The 15534-nt window shown below is 34.4% G+C and overlaps 1 protein-coding gene across 4 annotated transcripts in view; it reads right to left on the reverse strand.

Moving 5' to 3' along the window:
* Window positions 1-14998, reverse strand: part of scarb1 (scavenger receptor class B, member 1) — a 24222-nt gene extending 9224 nt beyond the window's left edge. Inside the window, exons 1-12 of one of the 4 annotated variants that reach the window (XM_017490032.3) lie at window positions 14614-14992; window positions 13984-14144; window positions 8730-8871; window positions 8359-8562; window positions 7754-7849; window positions 7495-7610; window positions 7098-7264; window positions 6663-6781; window positions 1637-1710; window positions 1475-1526; window positions 1066-1212; window positions 696-740 (exon numbers count right to left, since the gene is read on the reverse strand). In XM_017490032.3, the coding sequence (XP_017345521.1) occupies window positions 696-740; window positions 1066-1212; window positions 1475-1526; window positions 1637-1710; window positions 6663-6781; window positions 7098-7264; window positions 7495-7610; window positions 7754-7849; window positions 8359-8562; window positions 8730-8871; window positions 13984-14144; window positions 14614-14733 (1443 nt within the window). In that variant the 5' untranslated portion in view covers window positions 14734-14992. Of the gene's footprint in view, window positions 1-689; window positions 848-1065; window positions 1213-1474; window positions 1527-1636; window positions 1711-6662; window positions 6782-7097; window positions 7265-7494; window positions 7611-7753; window positions 7850-8358; window positions 8563-8729; window positions 8872-13983; window positions 14145-14613 lie in introns of those variants that run through there. The other 3 variants (XM_053686979.1, XM_053686977.1, XM_053686978.1) reach the window with 3 other exon arrangements.
* Window positions 14999-15534: the final 536 nt, after the last annotated feature.

Here is a 15534-nt window from a genome sequence, read left to right on the forward strand (position 1 = left end):
GTGATCAATTTGCCATGCATGCATTGGTGCCTAGATGACTCTGGGGTGACCTTGTGGTTTAATCTGGGTTCTTTGTCCAAATCCAACCTGGCAACTTTACAAGCTGGGTCCAGACAAAAATGGCTCTATATCAGCAGTATTTATTGCAAATACTGCACAATATATCACTTCTGGACTTGCTGATAGGTCTTGGCAAATGTACATATCCACACACAAGAAGGTGTCCAAGTGATTCCCACCACCCTTGTTGGTTATCTAGGGTCCATAGAAGCATAGTTACAGTTATTAGAACCACAGTGGCAGATGTTAATGTTTCCTATCTATTGCAAAGTTTTACATTTTTTGGGCAATTGGTCTTGGTCTTGGGTATATGTGTTCTTGGTCTTTGCTTTGGGGGCTTTGATCTTGTATGAAACAATGTTTGATTAGAAGTTTGCTGGATTTGATGTTAATTCAGGAGTTGTATACAAAGTGTATGTAAGCATGGAATGGAAGCATGCAGGTCATTAAAGAATGTTCAGTGCATTAATTTGCATATTATTGGACTAAAAGGAACAAACAATCACAAATGATTTTCAGTGTCAATAAAGCTTGCAATCAAAATTAGACTCTTAGTTTATAGAAATATTTGTGGCACAAAAACTTAAATCACTAATGATCTTATGAATAAAGATGTTCAATTAAATAAAGCTGACCTCCTTGTCTTCTGTGACTCCAAATGTTCCTTGCTTTTTGTCTATCTGCAAAATACATTATATAGCAAGTTTCTTGCTTCAAAATTTGTGAAATTTGTATCTGCATTTGCAAAAAACACTTCCAGAGCTATGTCGATCCAGGTTATGGAACACTGGGTGTAACATAAAAGATAAGTTAGGAGGACAGCAATGCAACCAAGCTGTACAATGCAAACAAGCATTCATGGCATTCCAGTATTAATGTCCAAAATCCAAGACATGAATGACATGAAACATGTATAACTTTTAGATACAAATACAGCCCCACAGTATGAAGTTATCAAATAACATCTAACTGTGACTGTGTGTGTTATTGATCATTGAGATATACCTTCTTACTAAGTTGCAGAGCCATTGCTCCTATGATACACCCCAGTCCAAGTCCAATGAAAGTATACTGCATATACTCCATCACCATAGGTAAAATTACAAGGTTCATACGGAACATGCTGAGCACAGGTCCATCAATGTATCCACTCTGGAAGAGATAACAGATTATGTCTTCATAAACATTCTTTCCAGACAACTATTATTATTAAAAATATATTAAAAAAAAAAAAAAAAAACTAAATAAAATAAGCAAAAAGTCAAGAAATGTGTTTCAATAAGATGGATTCACTTATGGCTCTGAGAATATAGACGATGGGTTTGACTTTCTTTATACAGACTCAGCTTAATGCAGTTGCATTCAAACTTTCTTCTAAATTCATTATCTTTATAATCAGAACCATAGCACATACCTCAGCAAACCAAAGCAAGGGCATCACTACTTCAGTTATTTTACCAGTTTGTCTAAAAAAGGGCAAAAGCTTGTTCAGGTAAAAAAGTATATTTAGAATTAATCCATACAATGTAAGACAAATGAAGTACATACAGAAATACAACACTGATACTATACTTACGTTATTCCTGATACCTGCTTCATTAACAAGTTAAGCTGCAGCTTGATAGACACATTCATAGGTATTCCAGTGTCCTGTAAAGCATTGGCACATGAGTTACAGTGCCCTCCACTAATTTTGGCACCCTTGGTAAATATGAGCTAAGAAGGCTGTGAAAAATTGTCTTTATTGTTTATCCTTTTGATCTTTTGTTAAATAAATTCACAAAAATACTCTGCTCTCATGCATATCAAACAATTGCAATCACAACACAAGTTTATAAAACATATCCTTGTTAAATATAGGTGTGCAACAATTATTGGCACCCTTTTTAGTCAATACTTTGTGCTACCTCCCTTTGCCAAGATATCAGCTCTGAGTCTTCTCCTATAATACCTGATGAGATTGGAGAATACATGGCAAGGGATCTGAGACCATTCCTCCAAACAAAATCTCTCCATATCCTTACACTTTTGAGGTCCACGCTGGTGGACTCTCCTCTTCAATTCACCCCACAGGTTTTCGATGGGTTTCAAGTCAGGGGACTGGAATGGCCATGGCAGGAGCAGCTCATTTTTTCATTACTTTATTAAAACCATTACTGTTCAAGTAGTTAGATTTACAAATAAACAATTTTAATGGAATTTATAATGCATAATAAGCACATCTTCATAATTTCTTAACATTTGCATTATGGAAACAGCAGCCTATGATTTCACTTTACTTAAAGCCATCAATGATGCATTTATAAAGGTTAGTAATTGTATTATAACTCACAATAAGTATTTATAAGGCAGCACAACACAACTATCAACAATAATATAAAATAATTCACTTATTGGACCTAGAAATGAATCTGCAGTACCAATAAGTCAATATAACTATAATATTATAACATTATAAAAATACATGCTGCATTTTTATGAATACATTAATGGAACCATTAGCCTGACTGATCAATACTTATAAGTTGGTGTATAATGCATTATGAGTATGGGCACTGAAAAAGTAAGTATATCACTTATATTGTAAGTATAACAATAATATAAATGTAGTTATAAATACATTTAGTTATAATTATATGTCATTATAATTTTGTGTATATAAAATGGCTTGCTTTTCTCCCATAGACAGTTCTCTGGTCTTCATAGGCAAAACCCAGAGTTCAAACCAAGAGTAGACATTCAGAGCTAATAGTTGTTTAAACCGGGGGCCTTCAATCTCATCCCCAAAGGACCACTGCATGGAAATTTTGTACTTTTTCCATGTGACCAATCTGTTTTTGTTCATTTAAATTGTGACAATTACTACAAAATGTCGATTTTTTGTGTCATTTGACAGCATGTATCACCTTTATTAATAAGCACTGTTTCAAAGAGGATCAACTGTTTGCCTGTCAAAATGAGTCAAAAAAGCCAACAATTTCCTTGGAGTGTACTTATTTTTTTCATTATTTATATATATATATATATATATATATATATATATATACGCATCAGTTTTTGACCATTAAAAATTCAAATTGTTTGATAAAATCAAAAACTGCCAGACACAATGTCCGGTAAAAATATTAACAAGAAGCAGACATACATTAGACAAAGTACGTTTGCAACTGCACACCTAAATGAGGTCTTTGACTGCACAAATATTTTTTTTCACATGCTTTTCCTGTAATGTGTACTCTGATTTGCTAGCATTATTCAAATCATTCAAGAAGCACACACTATGTGTGTGGTCGTCTATCAATCTCTTCGTCTCTCGCTCACTCATTACAGGAGGCACTGAAAGCACAAACACACACACACAAGTAAACTCGGGCTAATCCAGTCACTTTAATTGGTGGCAGGTGTGTACTAGTTAGTATTTGGCATGATTTTGAATCATGTTTACTCAAATTATTGGTTGATTCTGAACACTGTCACATTCTCAATTATAAAATGGTGTGTACACTTATGTCATGTGTATCAGAGAAGGAACTCTGAACTGTAGTTCCCAGCACATATGTGTATATAGCCACAGTTTGCAGTGCACTCCTTGCCTTATGTTTGACTTTCTTTGCCATTCTCGATGCTACTGTGTTTAAGGTCTTTGGTTTATGTTTAGCCTTTGCCTTAGTCTTTTGCTTCTGATTTATAATCCTTGTTATGTGTTTGGTTGTGCTATTAATTAAAGTAAATCTGCACTTGCATCCGTCTCCACCTTGAAATCGTGACACTTATGCAAGTTGTGTATGGGAAGCTGTGTATGAGAAGTTGTTTGTTTTTCTTTCTTTTTTTTTACCCAAAAACATTGCTGGGTGTTTGTCACTTGATATTTATATGTTGCAATTTCACAATAAAGGTGAAAAAGGTTCTGACATGATTTAACTTAGTTTCTTTTTTTTTTTTACATCACAAAAACCTGCCATTTTTAGGTGTGTAGACTTTTTATATCCATAGTATGTATACATAGTCCCATTCTGAATTGTTGTATTGGCTATGCTCAATGCTTGAGCAATGATCTTTTTCAAAATTGCTTGCTTTTCTCCCATAGACAGCTCTCTGGTCTTCATGGTCACACATGGTGTGTGTGGTTGAATGATTTCAATAATGCTAGCAAATCAGAGTACATATTACAGGAAAAGCATCTGAAAAAATACAGTTTACAGGAGGCACTGAAAGCACAAACACACACACACACACACACACACACACACACACACACACACACACACACACAAGTAAACTTGGGCTAATCCAACACAGGTCAGAATCACCGCCCGATTTGACCAGCCTATCTATATATATATATATATATATATATATATATATATATATATATATATATATATATATATATATATAGATAGATAGATAGATACACACAGACACACATGCACACACATGTAGCTCTATGCACTTCATGGGCTATATGGAGTAGCAGCTCTCACTAAATAAAAGCATTTCTATTGTTTGAACTACAGAAGCGCTAAGCAGCCATGTATTATTATTTTTTTCTTGTTTTCTCATGATCACGACTTAATTTTCTCGTGATGTTGACATAACAAAAGTTGTTTTCTCATGATCATGAGACAACAACTTACTATGTCAAGATCATGAAAAATTAAGTTGTGATCACAAGAAAACAAGAAAGAAAAAAAATAATGCAGGGCTGCTTAGGACATCCGTATTGTACAGAAATATACTAGAAATATAGTTTTTCATAAAAGTGCATCTCTGATTCGTTTACTGACATTTTTTCCATAAATGGGTTGCCAGATTTCATGTGTAATGTTCACATATTGCAGATAGATAATGCAAATCAGAAATGTGTTGAGTGGAGTCTTTTATAGCAGCAAAGGGGAACCAACTCTCTGTTAATAATGGGAATTTTTTTAAACATCACCTTCAAGGGTATGATGTTTAGGTGTTCACATACAATTGGCCATATTGTGTGTGTAGGTGCATGTGTGTGTGCGCGTGTGTGTGTGTCTTACAATACACATCATGTGCAACTGGGACAGTGTAGCATTTGAAGATTATCAGTATTTTTTTTATATATAAATCTGTTGATCATTTTTATTATCTGTTTTTATAAATCTGGATCTAGGGATACGATTGATTACCAGTTTATGGTCACATTTGTACAACTCTTGTCCTCTGGAATGTTTTTGCAACCATTTTAGTTTATTGAAATTTATATTATTCAGAAGATATTATAAATGTGGATGAAAGCAGTCCAAGATCTGAGTCATTACTGTGCAAGTGATCTAATTTGCCAATGGGAAGCCTTATCCTACTCTGTTAATCATAACTCATAAACTAGATTCTATCGTATCCTTATTATCTGTGTGGCAAAAGGCCCACTGAGACAAACATACAGAATTATACTTCCTACTGCAAGCCAGTAACTAATTTTGTTGTTAAAAGACATGTGCAAATGCATAAAAAAAAGTTATATATATATATATATATATATATATATATATATATATATATATATATATATATATATATATATATATTGATATAGGTGTAAGGAATATTTCCTTATTCAGGGTCACGGGGAAACCTGGAGCCTAGGGCACAAGGCGGGGTACACCCTGGACAGGATGCCAATCCATCGCAGGGCACAATCACATACACATTCACACACTTTGGACATGCCAATCAGCCTACCATGCATGTCTTTGGATTGGGGGAGGTAACCAGAGTACACAGAGGAAACCCCCACAGCACAGGGAGAACATGCAAACTCCACACACACAGGGCCATGGTGGGAATCAAACCCCCGACCCTGGAGCTGTGAGGCGAACGTGCTAACCACTATATATATATATATATATATATATATATATATATATATATATATATATATATATATATATATATGGGTGCATAGTGTATATATATATATATACATTTGAATTTATTGTATACAGTCTTACTACATTTGTACATAATGACTATAATCAATTAAACCTTTAGTTAGTTATCTACAGCATTAGCAGACAAGAGGGAAGAAATACAGACTGGATCCATAACCTAGGATCAAAGTTTACAACGTTACTCTATAATATCAAGGTAACCTTCATTTATTTATAATAGGACAATTACTTTTAGAATACCACAAAACAATATAATTATGATAAAGGCAGTCATATCATGATACTCATATCAATTTCCAATTACCTTATCACATTGTTAAGGAGATTGCAAATAACCTTGACATATAACCAATGCACTATATTGTCTAAATAACTAAAGCCAAAGTTGTTGACTCTGCATTGGACATGCTACCAAGAAAATATATGCAGTCTACACTGATTTGTACAAGCCCAAAAATTGCATATAGTGATTATAATAATGGAAACTGTACCAGAAAAGTACTGTTTTCTCCATGTTTAGAGGCAATGTCTCTCCTCAACAGGTTTTTTTTTTAAATGTTAAGATTCACAATGGACATAATTTGAAATGCACTGATTCATTCCCCTTAGCTTTGAAGAAAATCTTACTCTGACCCTAAGCTTGCCTGAGTAAATTTTGTATATGTGAACACTTTTTCTTACTGGATGTATATCAATGAAGAGCCCATGGTCATGCTCACTGGGGCTAAGTCCATTGACAGTCTGCAAAAGGGCAGGATCACCATTGTAGAAATGTGGATGGGAAATGAACACAGGGGAGTCTAGTAGGAACAAAGCAAACATGATATTAATATATTGCCTGGATTCAGACATGTTATCAGTACTTCTTTGCAAATAAAAGATACATTTTTAGATGTATTTTTCAAACTACATACTACATGTAAACACTTGAAATATTTCAATGCTAAGCACATAAATCCAAAACTAGCATTTAATGCCCAGGGACACAGCAAAATATTTTGATACAATAAAGTGCATTTAAATTTATCTTCTGAGGTTCTGAATTGTTGCATGACTTGAATGACTTGAAACATATACCTATATGTATGAATGTTCTGTCAGTACAAGGACACTCACTGTGCCTGCAAGTGCTAACATCAAGAAGACCTGACTGTCTGCATGGACAGAAGCCTTCATTTGGAAGATAATCCGAGCCATTGGCAAAGAGTGTTTTTGGAGCCACAAAATGATACACAGAGATTCCTTGCGAAGTTCCTGGTCTCTTATACACCAGCTCCATTGACCTTTAAAACACCCATAACACTTATGCAAGAAAACTTTCTTTCCAATGGACTGACATGAGTTAAAGAATATGAAATGTGACAATGCATGACACTTGTCCAGCTTTGACAATACATATGCAAATACACATTTGATATACCCTTCCTTAACACATAGATCAGGAAATTATAAATTAGATGTGATAGAAACAGTATGGTTTGCTCAATGAAGTGTTATACTGTGAAGACAGCACCTGCAGGCATCTGGACTGTAAAATGGCAGAGTGGATTCTGTAGTCATGAATGGTGGCCACATTTGCCCTGCTGTACCATTGATCATGTTACACTGCTCTGATTTCCAGTAGTTTACCTGATCCATTTAAAAGAAAGTGAAAGGGATGTGGATTAAGGAATTAAATGAGTATGAACAATAAAAAAGTTTAGAAATACTGTAATTCTGCAACCCAATTTGTTGCTGTTAACAGTCTTGTCTTACTGACTGTAATAACTCACTTTCTTCAAACCATTCCAGGAATCCACTTTGTGAACTATCCTGATGTCATCCTGACCCGTGAAGACAGTAAACAACCCAGTGTTGGAGTTGTTAAACTAAAATTGGACAAAAAAAATGGATGAAGCACATGGATTCAGAGTAAATGGGGATATTTGACACAAGAGACAAAATACAGTTTTAAGTCTCATTAATTCATCTTCATTGCCTGCTTTATCCTGATCAAAACAGATCAGATACCCTGAGAACCCTGGATGGGACACCAGACATTCACATTTGTGCACACACACGTTCAAACTTATGGCAAATCCACCTGTGGTTGTTTTTTTTTTTTTTTGGGGGGGGGGGGGGGGGGGTCGGGGGGGGGGGGGGGGGGGGGGGGTTGGAGGAACTAGAAGAAACCCACATGCTGACAAGGAGAACATACATAGAAACTCGACACAAACCCCAAACTCCAGGATCCTGGAGGTACAGTGTGTCAACTCTAACTGCTGTTCTACCGTTCACCACATATTAAGTGTCTTGCTAACTAAATGCTTACTCCAGATTTTATTTTTACTACTCTGGTTACAATACTGACTATACAGCAAGCCACAGGGTTACATACCTCAACAAATAGTCCAAACTTCCCTTTAAATGGCATAATACCAGGGAGTAAGGTGTTAAGAAAGTCCAGCAACTTGCTTTCGTAGCCCCACATAAGCTCGCCTACAGTTTTTGTCACAAAGGCACCCTCCTTAAAACTTTGGAAGGTGAAACTTATCATTTTCCGCAATGGAAGGGGCAAGTTCTCCAGCATCACTGCTGCTCCCTAAAACAGAATAAAAGAATTCTATCATTTCTATCAATATACATCTATATATATATAGACAATTATTGGTGTATAGCAATAATTAATTTTGAACAGCATTCTAACTAGCCACATTTCCCACCACATGAGTATGTTTTTCCCTCTTAAGCAGTTGACAAGTGTCTTACCAGCACCAGCATGTTTGGGATGGTGACTATATCGGATTCATTGCCTACAGACATGCTCTCCTCAAAGAAATACTGCCGATATTCACGATAAGACACAGTTTTGTTGTCATGGAAAGTGATATTGTCTTTCCAACGCTTCTCACTAAAAGTAGAAAGAGATGGTGAGTTGAAAGATGAAACCATGAATGATTAAACTGTCAAACCACCAGCCTCCTTAGTGAAAGTGCTTTACATTTTTAGAAATGAATGAAGTTTTTAGAAATTAATGGAATATCTTTTCAGTAAGGCATATTTTCTTTTCACACTGTATTTTAATAATTTACTACATTTTATAAATCCATGTTCTGCATCTATTTTATAAAGCCTTTATGTAGGATAATAAAGAATTTGTAAGCAATTTAAAAAAAAAAGTTTTTACTATTAAATTATACTCCTTAGAGAGTGTGAGCGAGAAAAACAGAATAGAAGAAAGGAATAGAAAAATAAATAAAAAGAAAAATAAGCAAAGAAAAAGATAAAGAAATGTACATTAAAAAAAATGTTGACACTGCAAAATGCAGTAAAAGTTGCTTCCTTAAACATGGGGCACACTTTTGCAAAACAGGAAACCACTGTCCAGTCACAGAATATGTTACAGGCGCAATCCTTATATGAATACTACTACATGAAAGATAAAATTACTATTTCTACAGTATGACTTTAGCATAAGCCTTTAAGACACAGTGTTTAGTGTATACTAGCATGAGCATAGATTTGGTTTGAACATTGGGGGTGTTGAATTGAAGTGTGAATGGGTATGCCTCCTGATATTTATTTTTTAAATTATTATTATTTTTTAAATTATAAATACAAATTATAAATCTTTGTTATATCTGCAGTGTCATTATGTAATTTCCCTCTGCTTATCTATCTTTTTATCTATCTACCTCCCCATTCATCCATCCATCTATCTGTCTATAGTCCACAAGCATTTATGATCAAATGATTGCTTCGTTAAAACAAATTACACAGGGCATAATAACAGTCCAAATTAATGCACAGTGTAACTGATTAAAACTTATACACATAATTAATTGTGAAATTTTAACATGCCAACCTTGTTGTTCATAATAATGGGAACTATTAAAATATTTTATCTAACATAACACTGGGCTATTTCGCTAAGTTGTTATATTGATAGTTATGGCTAAATTGAAACGAATTAGCTAGCTAGCTACAATATACAGTGGTGGTTGTGCTTGAAAGTTTGTGAACCCTTTAGATTTTTCTATATTTCTGCGTAAATATGACCTAGAACATCATCAGATTTTCACACAAGTACAAAAAGTAAATAAAGAGAACCCAATTAAACAATTTTTTTTTTAAAAAATATTATAATTGGTCATTTATTTATTGAGGAAAATGATCCAAATTACATATCTGTGAGTGGCAAAAGTATGTGAACCTTTGCATTCAGTATCTGGTGTGACCCTCTTGTGCAGCAATAACTGCAACTAAACATTTCTGATAACTGTTGATCAGTCCTGTACATCAGCTTGGAGGAATTTTAGCCCATTCCTCCGTACAGAACAGCTTCAACTCTGGGAAGTTTATTAGTGATGTGGGTTTCCCTCATGAACTGCTTGCTTCAGGTCCTTCCACAACATTTGTATTGGATTAAGGTTAGGACTTCAACTTGGCCATTCTAACACATTAACTTGATTCTTCTTTAACCTTTCTTTGGTAGAATGACTTGTGTGAATTAATTTTTAGAAATTAATGACATATCTTTCCAGTAAGGCATATTTTCTTTACACACTATTTTTTAAAAAAAAATTATTTACTACATTTTATAAATCCATGTTCTACATTTACAATTTATGAAGCCTTTATGTAGGACAATAAAGAATTTGCTAGCAATATAAAAAGACAAACAAAAAATTACCATTAAATTATACTCCTTAGAGAGTGAGAGAGAGAGAAAGATAGAAAGATAAATAAAATTATAAATAAAATATATATTTTATATAAAAATATAAAAAGTAAGTAAAGAAATGTCAATTTTAAAAAATGCTGACACTACAAAAAAAAATGTACAAACATGATTTGATGAATGTGGTAAAAGTTGCTTCCTTAAGCATGGGTCACATGTCTCTTTTGCAAAACAGGAACCCACTTTCCACTTTATTCTTCTTTAATCATTCTTTCGTAGAACAACATGTGTGCTTAGTGTCGTTGTCTTGCTGCATGCCCCACTTTCTCTTGAGATTCAGTTCATGGACAGATGTCCATTTCCCTTTAGAATTTGCTGGTATACTTTAAAAATGATGGCAAGTAGTCCAGGCCCAGATGCAGCAAAATACTGCCAACATTATGTTTCACAGCTGGGATACGGTTCTTATGCTGGAATGTAGTATTTTCCTTTCTCCAAACATAATGCTTATCATTTAAACCAAACATTGTATTTTGGTCTCATTCATCCACAAAACATTTTTCCAATAGCTTTGTTCATTTGAACTTCAGAAAACTGCAGATGAGCAGCAATGTTCTTTTTGCATAGCAGTGGGTTTCTCCATGAAACCCTGCTATGCACACCATTGTTGTTCAGTGTTCTCCTGATGGTGGACTGATGAACATTAACATTAGCCAACGTGAGAGAGGCCTTTAGATGTTTAGAAGTTACCCTGGGTTCCTTTTTGACCTCCAAAAAAAAGTTTTTCTCTTGGAGTGATCTTTGTTGATTGATCACTCCTGGGGAGGGTAATTATGGTTTGAATTTCCTCCATTTGTACACAATCTGTCTGACTGTAGATTGGTGCAGTCCAAATACTTTGGAGATGGTTTTGTAAACTTTTACAGCCTTAGGAGCATCAACAACAAATCTAATTTGTTTGTGCCATGATACACTTCCATAAACATGTGTTGTGAAGATCAGACTTTGAAAGATCCCTGTTATTTAAAAAATAAAATTGGGTGCTGACTCAGACCTGATTGTCATCCCACTGATTGAAAACACCTGACTCTAATTTCACCTTCAAATTGGCTGCTAATCCTAGAGGTTCACATACTTTTGCCACTTACTGATATGTAATATTGGATCATTTTCCTCAAGAAAAAAATGATCAAGTACAATATTTTTGTCTCATTTGTTTAATTGGGATCTCTTTGTCTACTTTTAGGACGCTTATACTGAAAATCTGATGATGTTTTAGGTCATATTTATGCAGATATGTAGAAAATTCTAAATGGTTCACAAACTTTCGAGCACCACTGTATGTGGAGTGTTGTTAGCTAGATTACATCATATTATCATATTATATTTTTTACTGTCCCTCTCTGACCAGCAATGCAAAATACTCTGCTGTTCAGCACTTCTCTTCACATGCAAAGCTACCTGTGCTCTCCCAGTCAAACGGTAGTAATCAAGCGTTGTGTTGTGAGGCAATAATTGGGCTTTTAGTATTTTTATCTGATTTATTATTACAAACTAACAATCGATTCGGAACACCAATAATGTTACAAAATAAATTACTTCTACATATATATTTCAGTTGATCACAGTATAAAATTTGGGCAGGGGGTGGGGGTTGTAATTGCTAGTTCTAATTACTGGGGGGTTACCTGTCTGCAAATTTGTAAAGAGATAATTCTGAATTATTAGGACAAAGAGAATCTGAATGGCATGACTGCTGACCAGCATTGTTGTTCAGATTAAAATGATAAGTCCAATATACTCAAAATATACAGTACAGTCTTTATGTATTAATGTTTGAATTCAGTCTTTTTTTCCATGTAAGTTTCAACTGTATCTGAGGTTAAACAGATACATTTGTGTCAGTGACGTGTTCTACCAAGATGGAAAATAACTCAACCAAATGTAGACTGAAAATGCTCAAGTGGCATAACCTTTCATAATACCATAATAATATTATTTTTAATATAAAAGATTACAGAATATTTTTTTTTAAAACACTCCCCAGAAAAGAAAAGAAAAATACTGGTGAAGACAACTTTTGAAGTTGCCAAGACTGCAAAAGTCATAGAATCCATGATTGGAACAATAAGAAACACTTTGGGTACATCAGTAATAAGAAGTGCAAGCATCAAATTATAAAGGTCTTTGAACACCTTAATAATTGCATTCCTGTCTGTGCATTTGAGTTGGCTCTCCATCCATAACCCAAGACATCCAAAAATGGTTTGGATGTATGGTTGGCTTGAGCACTACATAAAAACTAGTAAAAACAATGGATTAAACATAAACTGCTGAGGAATATTTGTTGAAAAACAAAAGAAACAGCTATGATTCTACTAACATTTTAGCGTCAACAAAAGAATGAGAAAAGGGTTGGGTTAAATGTGTCTATCAGTATGATATATATGTGGATTTCAATCCAATCCCCTCCCTAAATAAGATTCAAATAACTACTGTATGGACATGTGAAAGAATATTAACGTGCTAAGTTTTTTTGTGTGTGTGTGCGGTGGGAGTATATTTCACACCACTTAAAGATTCTTATAAATGTTACTATACATTTCTGAAGGCCTCCTAAAGTTCTAAACAGCTTAATAATTTCTAAAAATCAAAAAACCTACATGCATATGTTATAGGGTATTATAAAAAGACAGGATATTTTACATAGGCTTATATAAGCACAGTGATCTGGACCAGCTTCACCAACTGCCTTAAAAGGTAATCATATGGTGTTCATTTGCTATGGGTTCTAGCAAAACACGTTCCAAATTATGAAAAAATTAATGATGCCTAGTTATGTTGAGACATGTTTCATATCTAAAGTAGAAGGATTTGTTCTGTCAAGACCAGAACAGGCAACTATCAGTAACTTAAATATCCCTGTGTACACAGCACTCATGATACTCACAGATAAAATCAGGGCTTATTGTAATATTATATGAGCACTGAAAGACCTACAGTTGAAATTCATTGACCGGTTGAAATGTTAAATTAATAGACATCTTAATACAGCAGAAATGCTTCATGAACAATGTGTGATAATTGTTTCCATTTCAGCTTTCTGGCTACATATCATATCCACCATGAAAAAATTGTATACATCTGCTTATAGTTTTGCAAATTCTAGAAGTGCATGATCATTAATATCTATATCAAAATTGTAATTGTGCAATAAATAAACTGATAAATAGGCCTGAACATCAAACAACCACAAAAATTGCCCACCACAGGTCTTAGGGAGATCTTATGAATGATCATATTAGATTCATGCCAGAATCCTTGATAAACCATGCAACGTACCTGTACACATATGGACCTCTTTGCTCAACTGTGGGCTTCTCTCCTGTCAATATCTCGTTAGGGTTGAGGACATTGAAAAAATATACGGACATGAAGAATGGTACAGGAATGTCTTTCCACATAGTGTAGGAGAGATTATTTTGGGGGTTGATTTCTACATTCTGTGAAATATGACAGAGCATTCGAGATGTTAAATCAAAAAGCAGACAAAAATGTTAAGGTATTAATTTCTGTTTTGTTAATTGTTCTCAAGTTTATTGTTACTTTTACTTAATGTTATAACGATGACACGTCCAAACAGCCCGGGGTGCTTCAATTGCTCTTGAAAAATCAAATCAGTTGTAAATTCTGAACTCGAGAATAGCCTTTTACCAGGCAGAATGGGAATGGTGATTACTGGAATAAACCCAGTTGTTTTGTGGCGCGCGGGGTTTGGGGGGAATATATGATCCAAATGAATTCCTCCGCTTATATTCACTGATATTCCCTGTACAGTCGTATTCGAACTAAGTTACTTTAAAACAGACCATGGTACTGTTTAACGGGTGCTGTTTACATATTAGTTATTATCAGCATAAACTGATGATTTCGTGTCCGCAAATCAATTTCAAGTTTGTAAAACCAGCTTACCTTTATTATTTGATCGTGGATAACAACTGGTCCCACAAACACGAGAACAGTCCCGAAAACAACCGCTAAAAGTCCGAAAACTGAAAGTCCTATTGCTAAGTTAGACTTTGACATGGCCATGAGGGACGAATGTTGCTGAAAACGCTGTAAATATTGAAGCTGATTCTCTATATGTTGCACGTGAAGCTAATTCAATTGCAATCTCCCAGGTCAACCTTTTAAGCCACTGAATATTCATGAAAGAAGTTACAGCCGGTTTGCGAGATACACACGACTTCTGTGTACTGTGTACTCTCGAATGAGTTCCGAGAAACGCAGCAGGATCCGAAGTTCTACAGTAGCTGTCACCCTGCTCATAATTTACAACACCTTATAAATGGAGCTTAACACATCACCGGCAAAGCGGCAGGTTGCAGACTTCTGGGGAATGTAGTTACACGAACAAGAATTACTCTAGTGTGGTGACTCAAGCTCCAGGTCAACAATTTGTAAATATATTACTGTAGAATAAATATATTTACTTTAAATACCAAAAATAGCGTTCAGGTGCGGACTAATACATGAATAAACGAACCGTTTCTCAATTTAATTTAATACACAATTATGCATATAATTTGTTAATTATTAATGAATTAATAATTGAAATGTATCATCTAAAATGTTCTCTAAAACAAAAGCTAACTAGACATTTTTATTTAACTATTTATTGATAAATATGCTTCACTCGATTAATTCCTTTGTATTGGAATTTTTGTGTGGAAAAGAAGTCAAAATAACCATTTATGAGAAAATATTCAGCTAAATATGATAGAAAATGTTGTTACTATCAAAACACTACCAAATACATTTCCCCCTATTTCATTTGCATAATAAATTCTCTGAAGTAAGTGTACCACTCTCATAGAGCTCTGTTTCAAAGAG

Source organism: Ictalurus punctatus, chromosome 16, assembly GCF_001660625.3.
Source record: "Ictalurus punctatus breed USDA103 chromosome 16, Coco_2.0, whole genome shotgun sequence".
Lineage (NCBI taxonomy): Eukaryota > Metazoa > Chordata > Actinopteri > Siluriformes > Ictaluridae > Ictalurus > Ictalurus punctatus.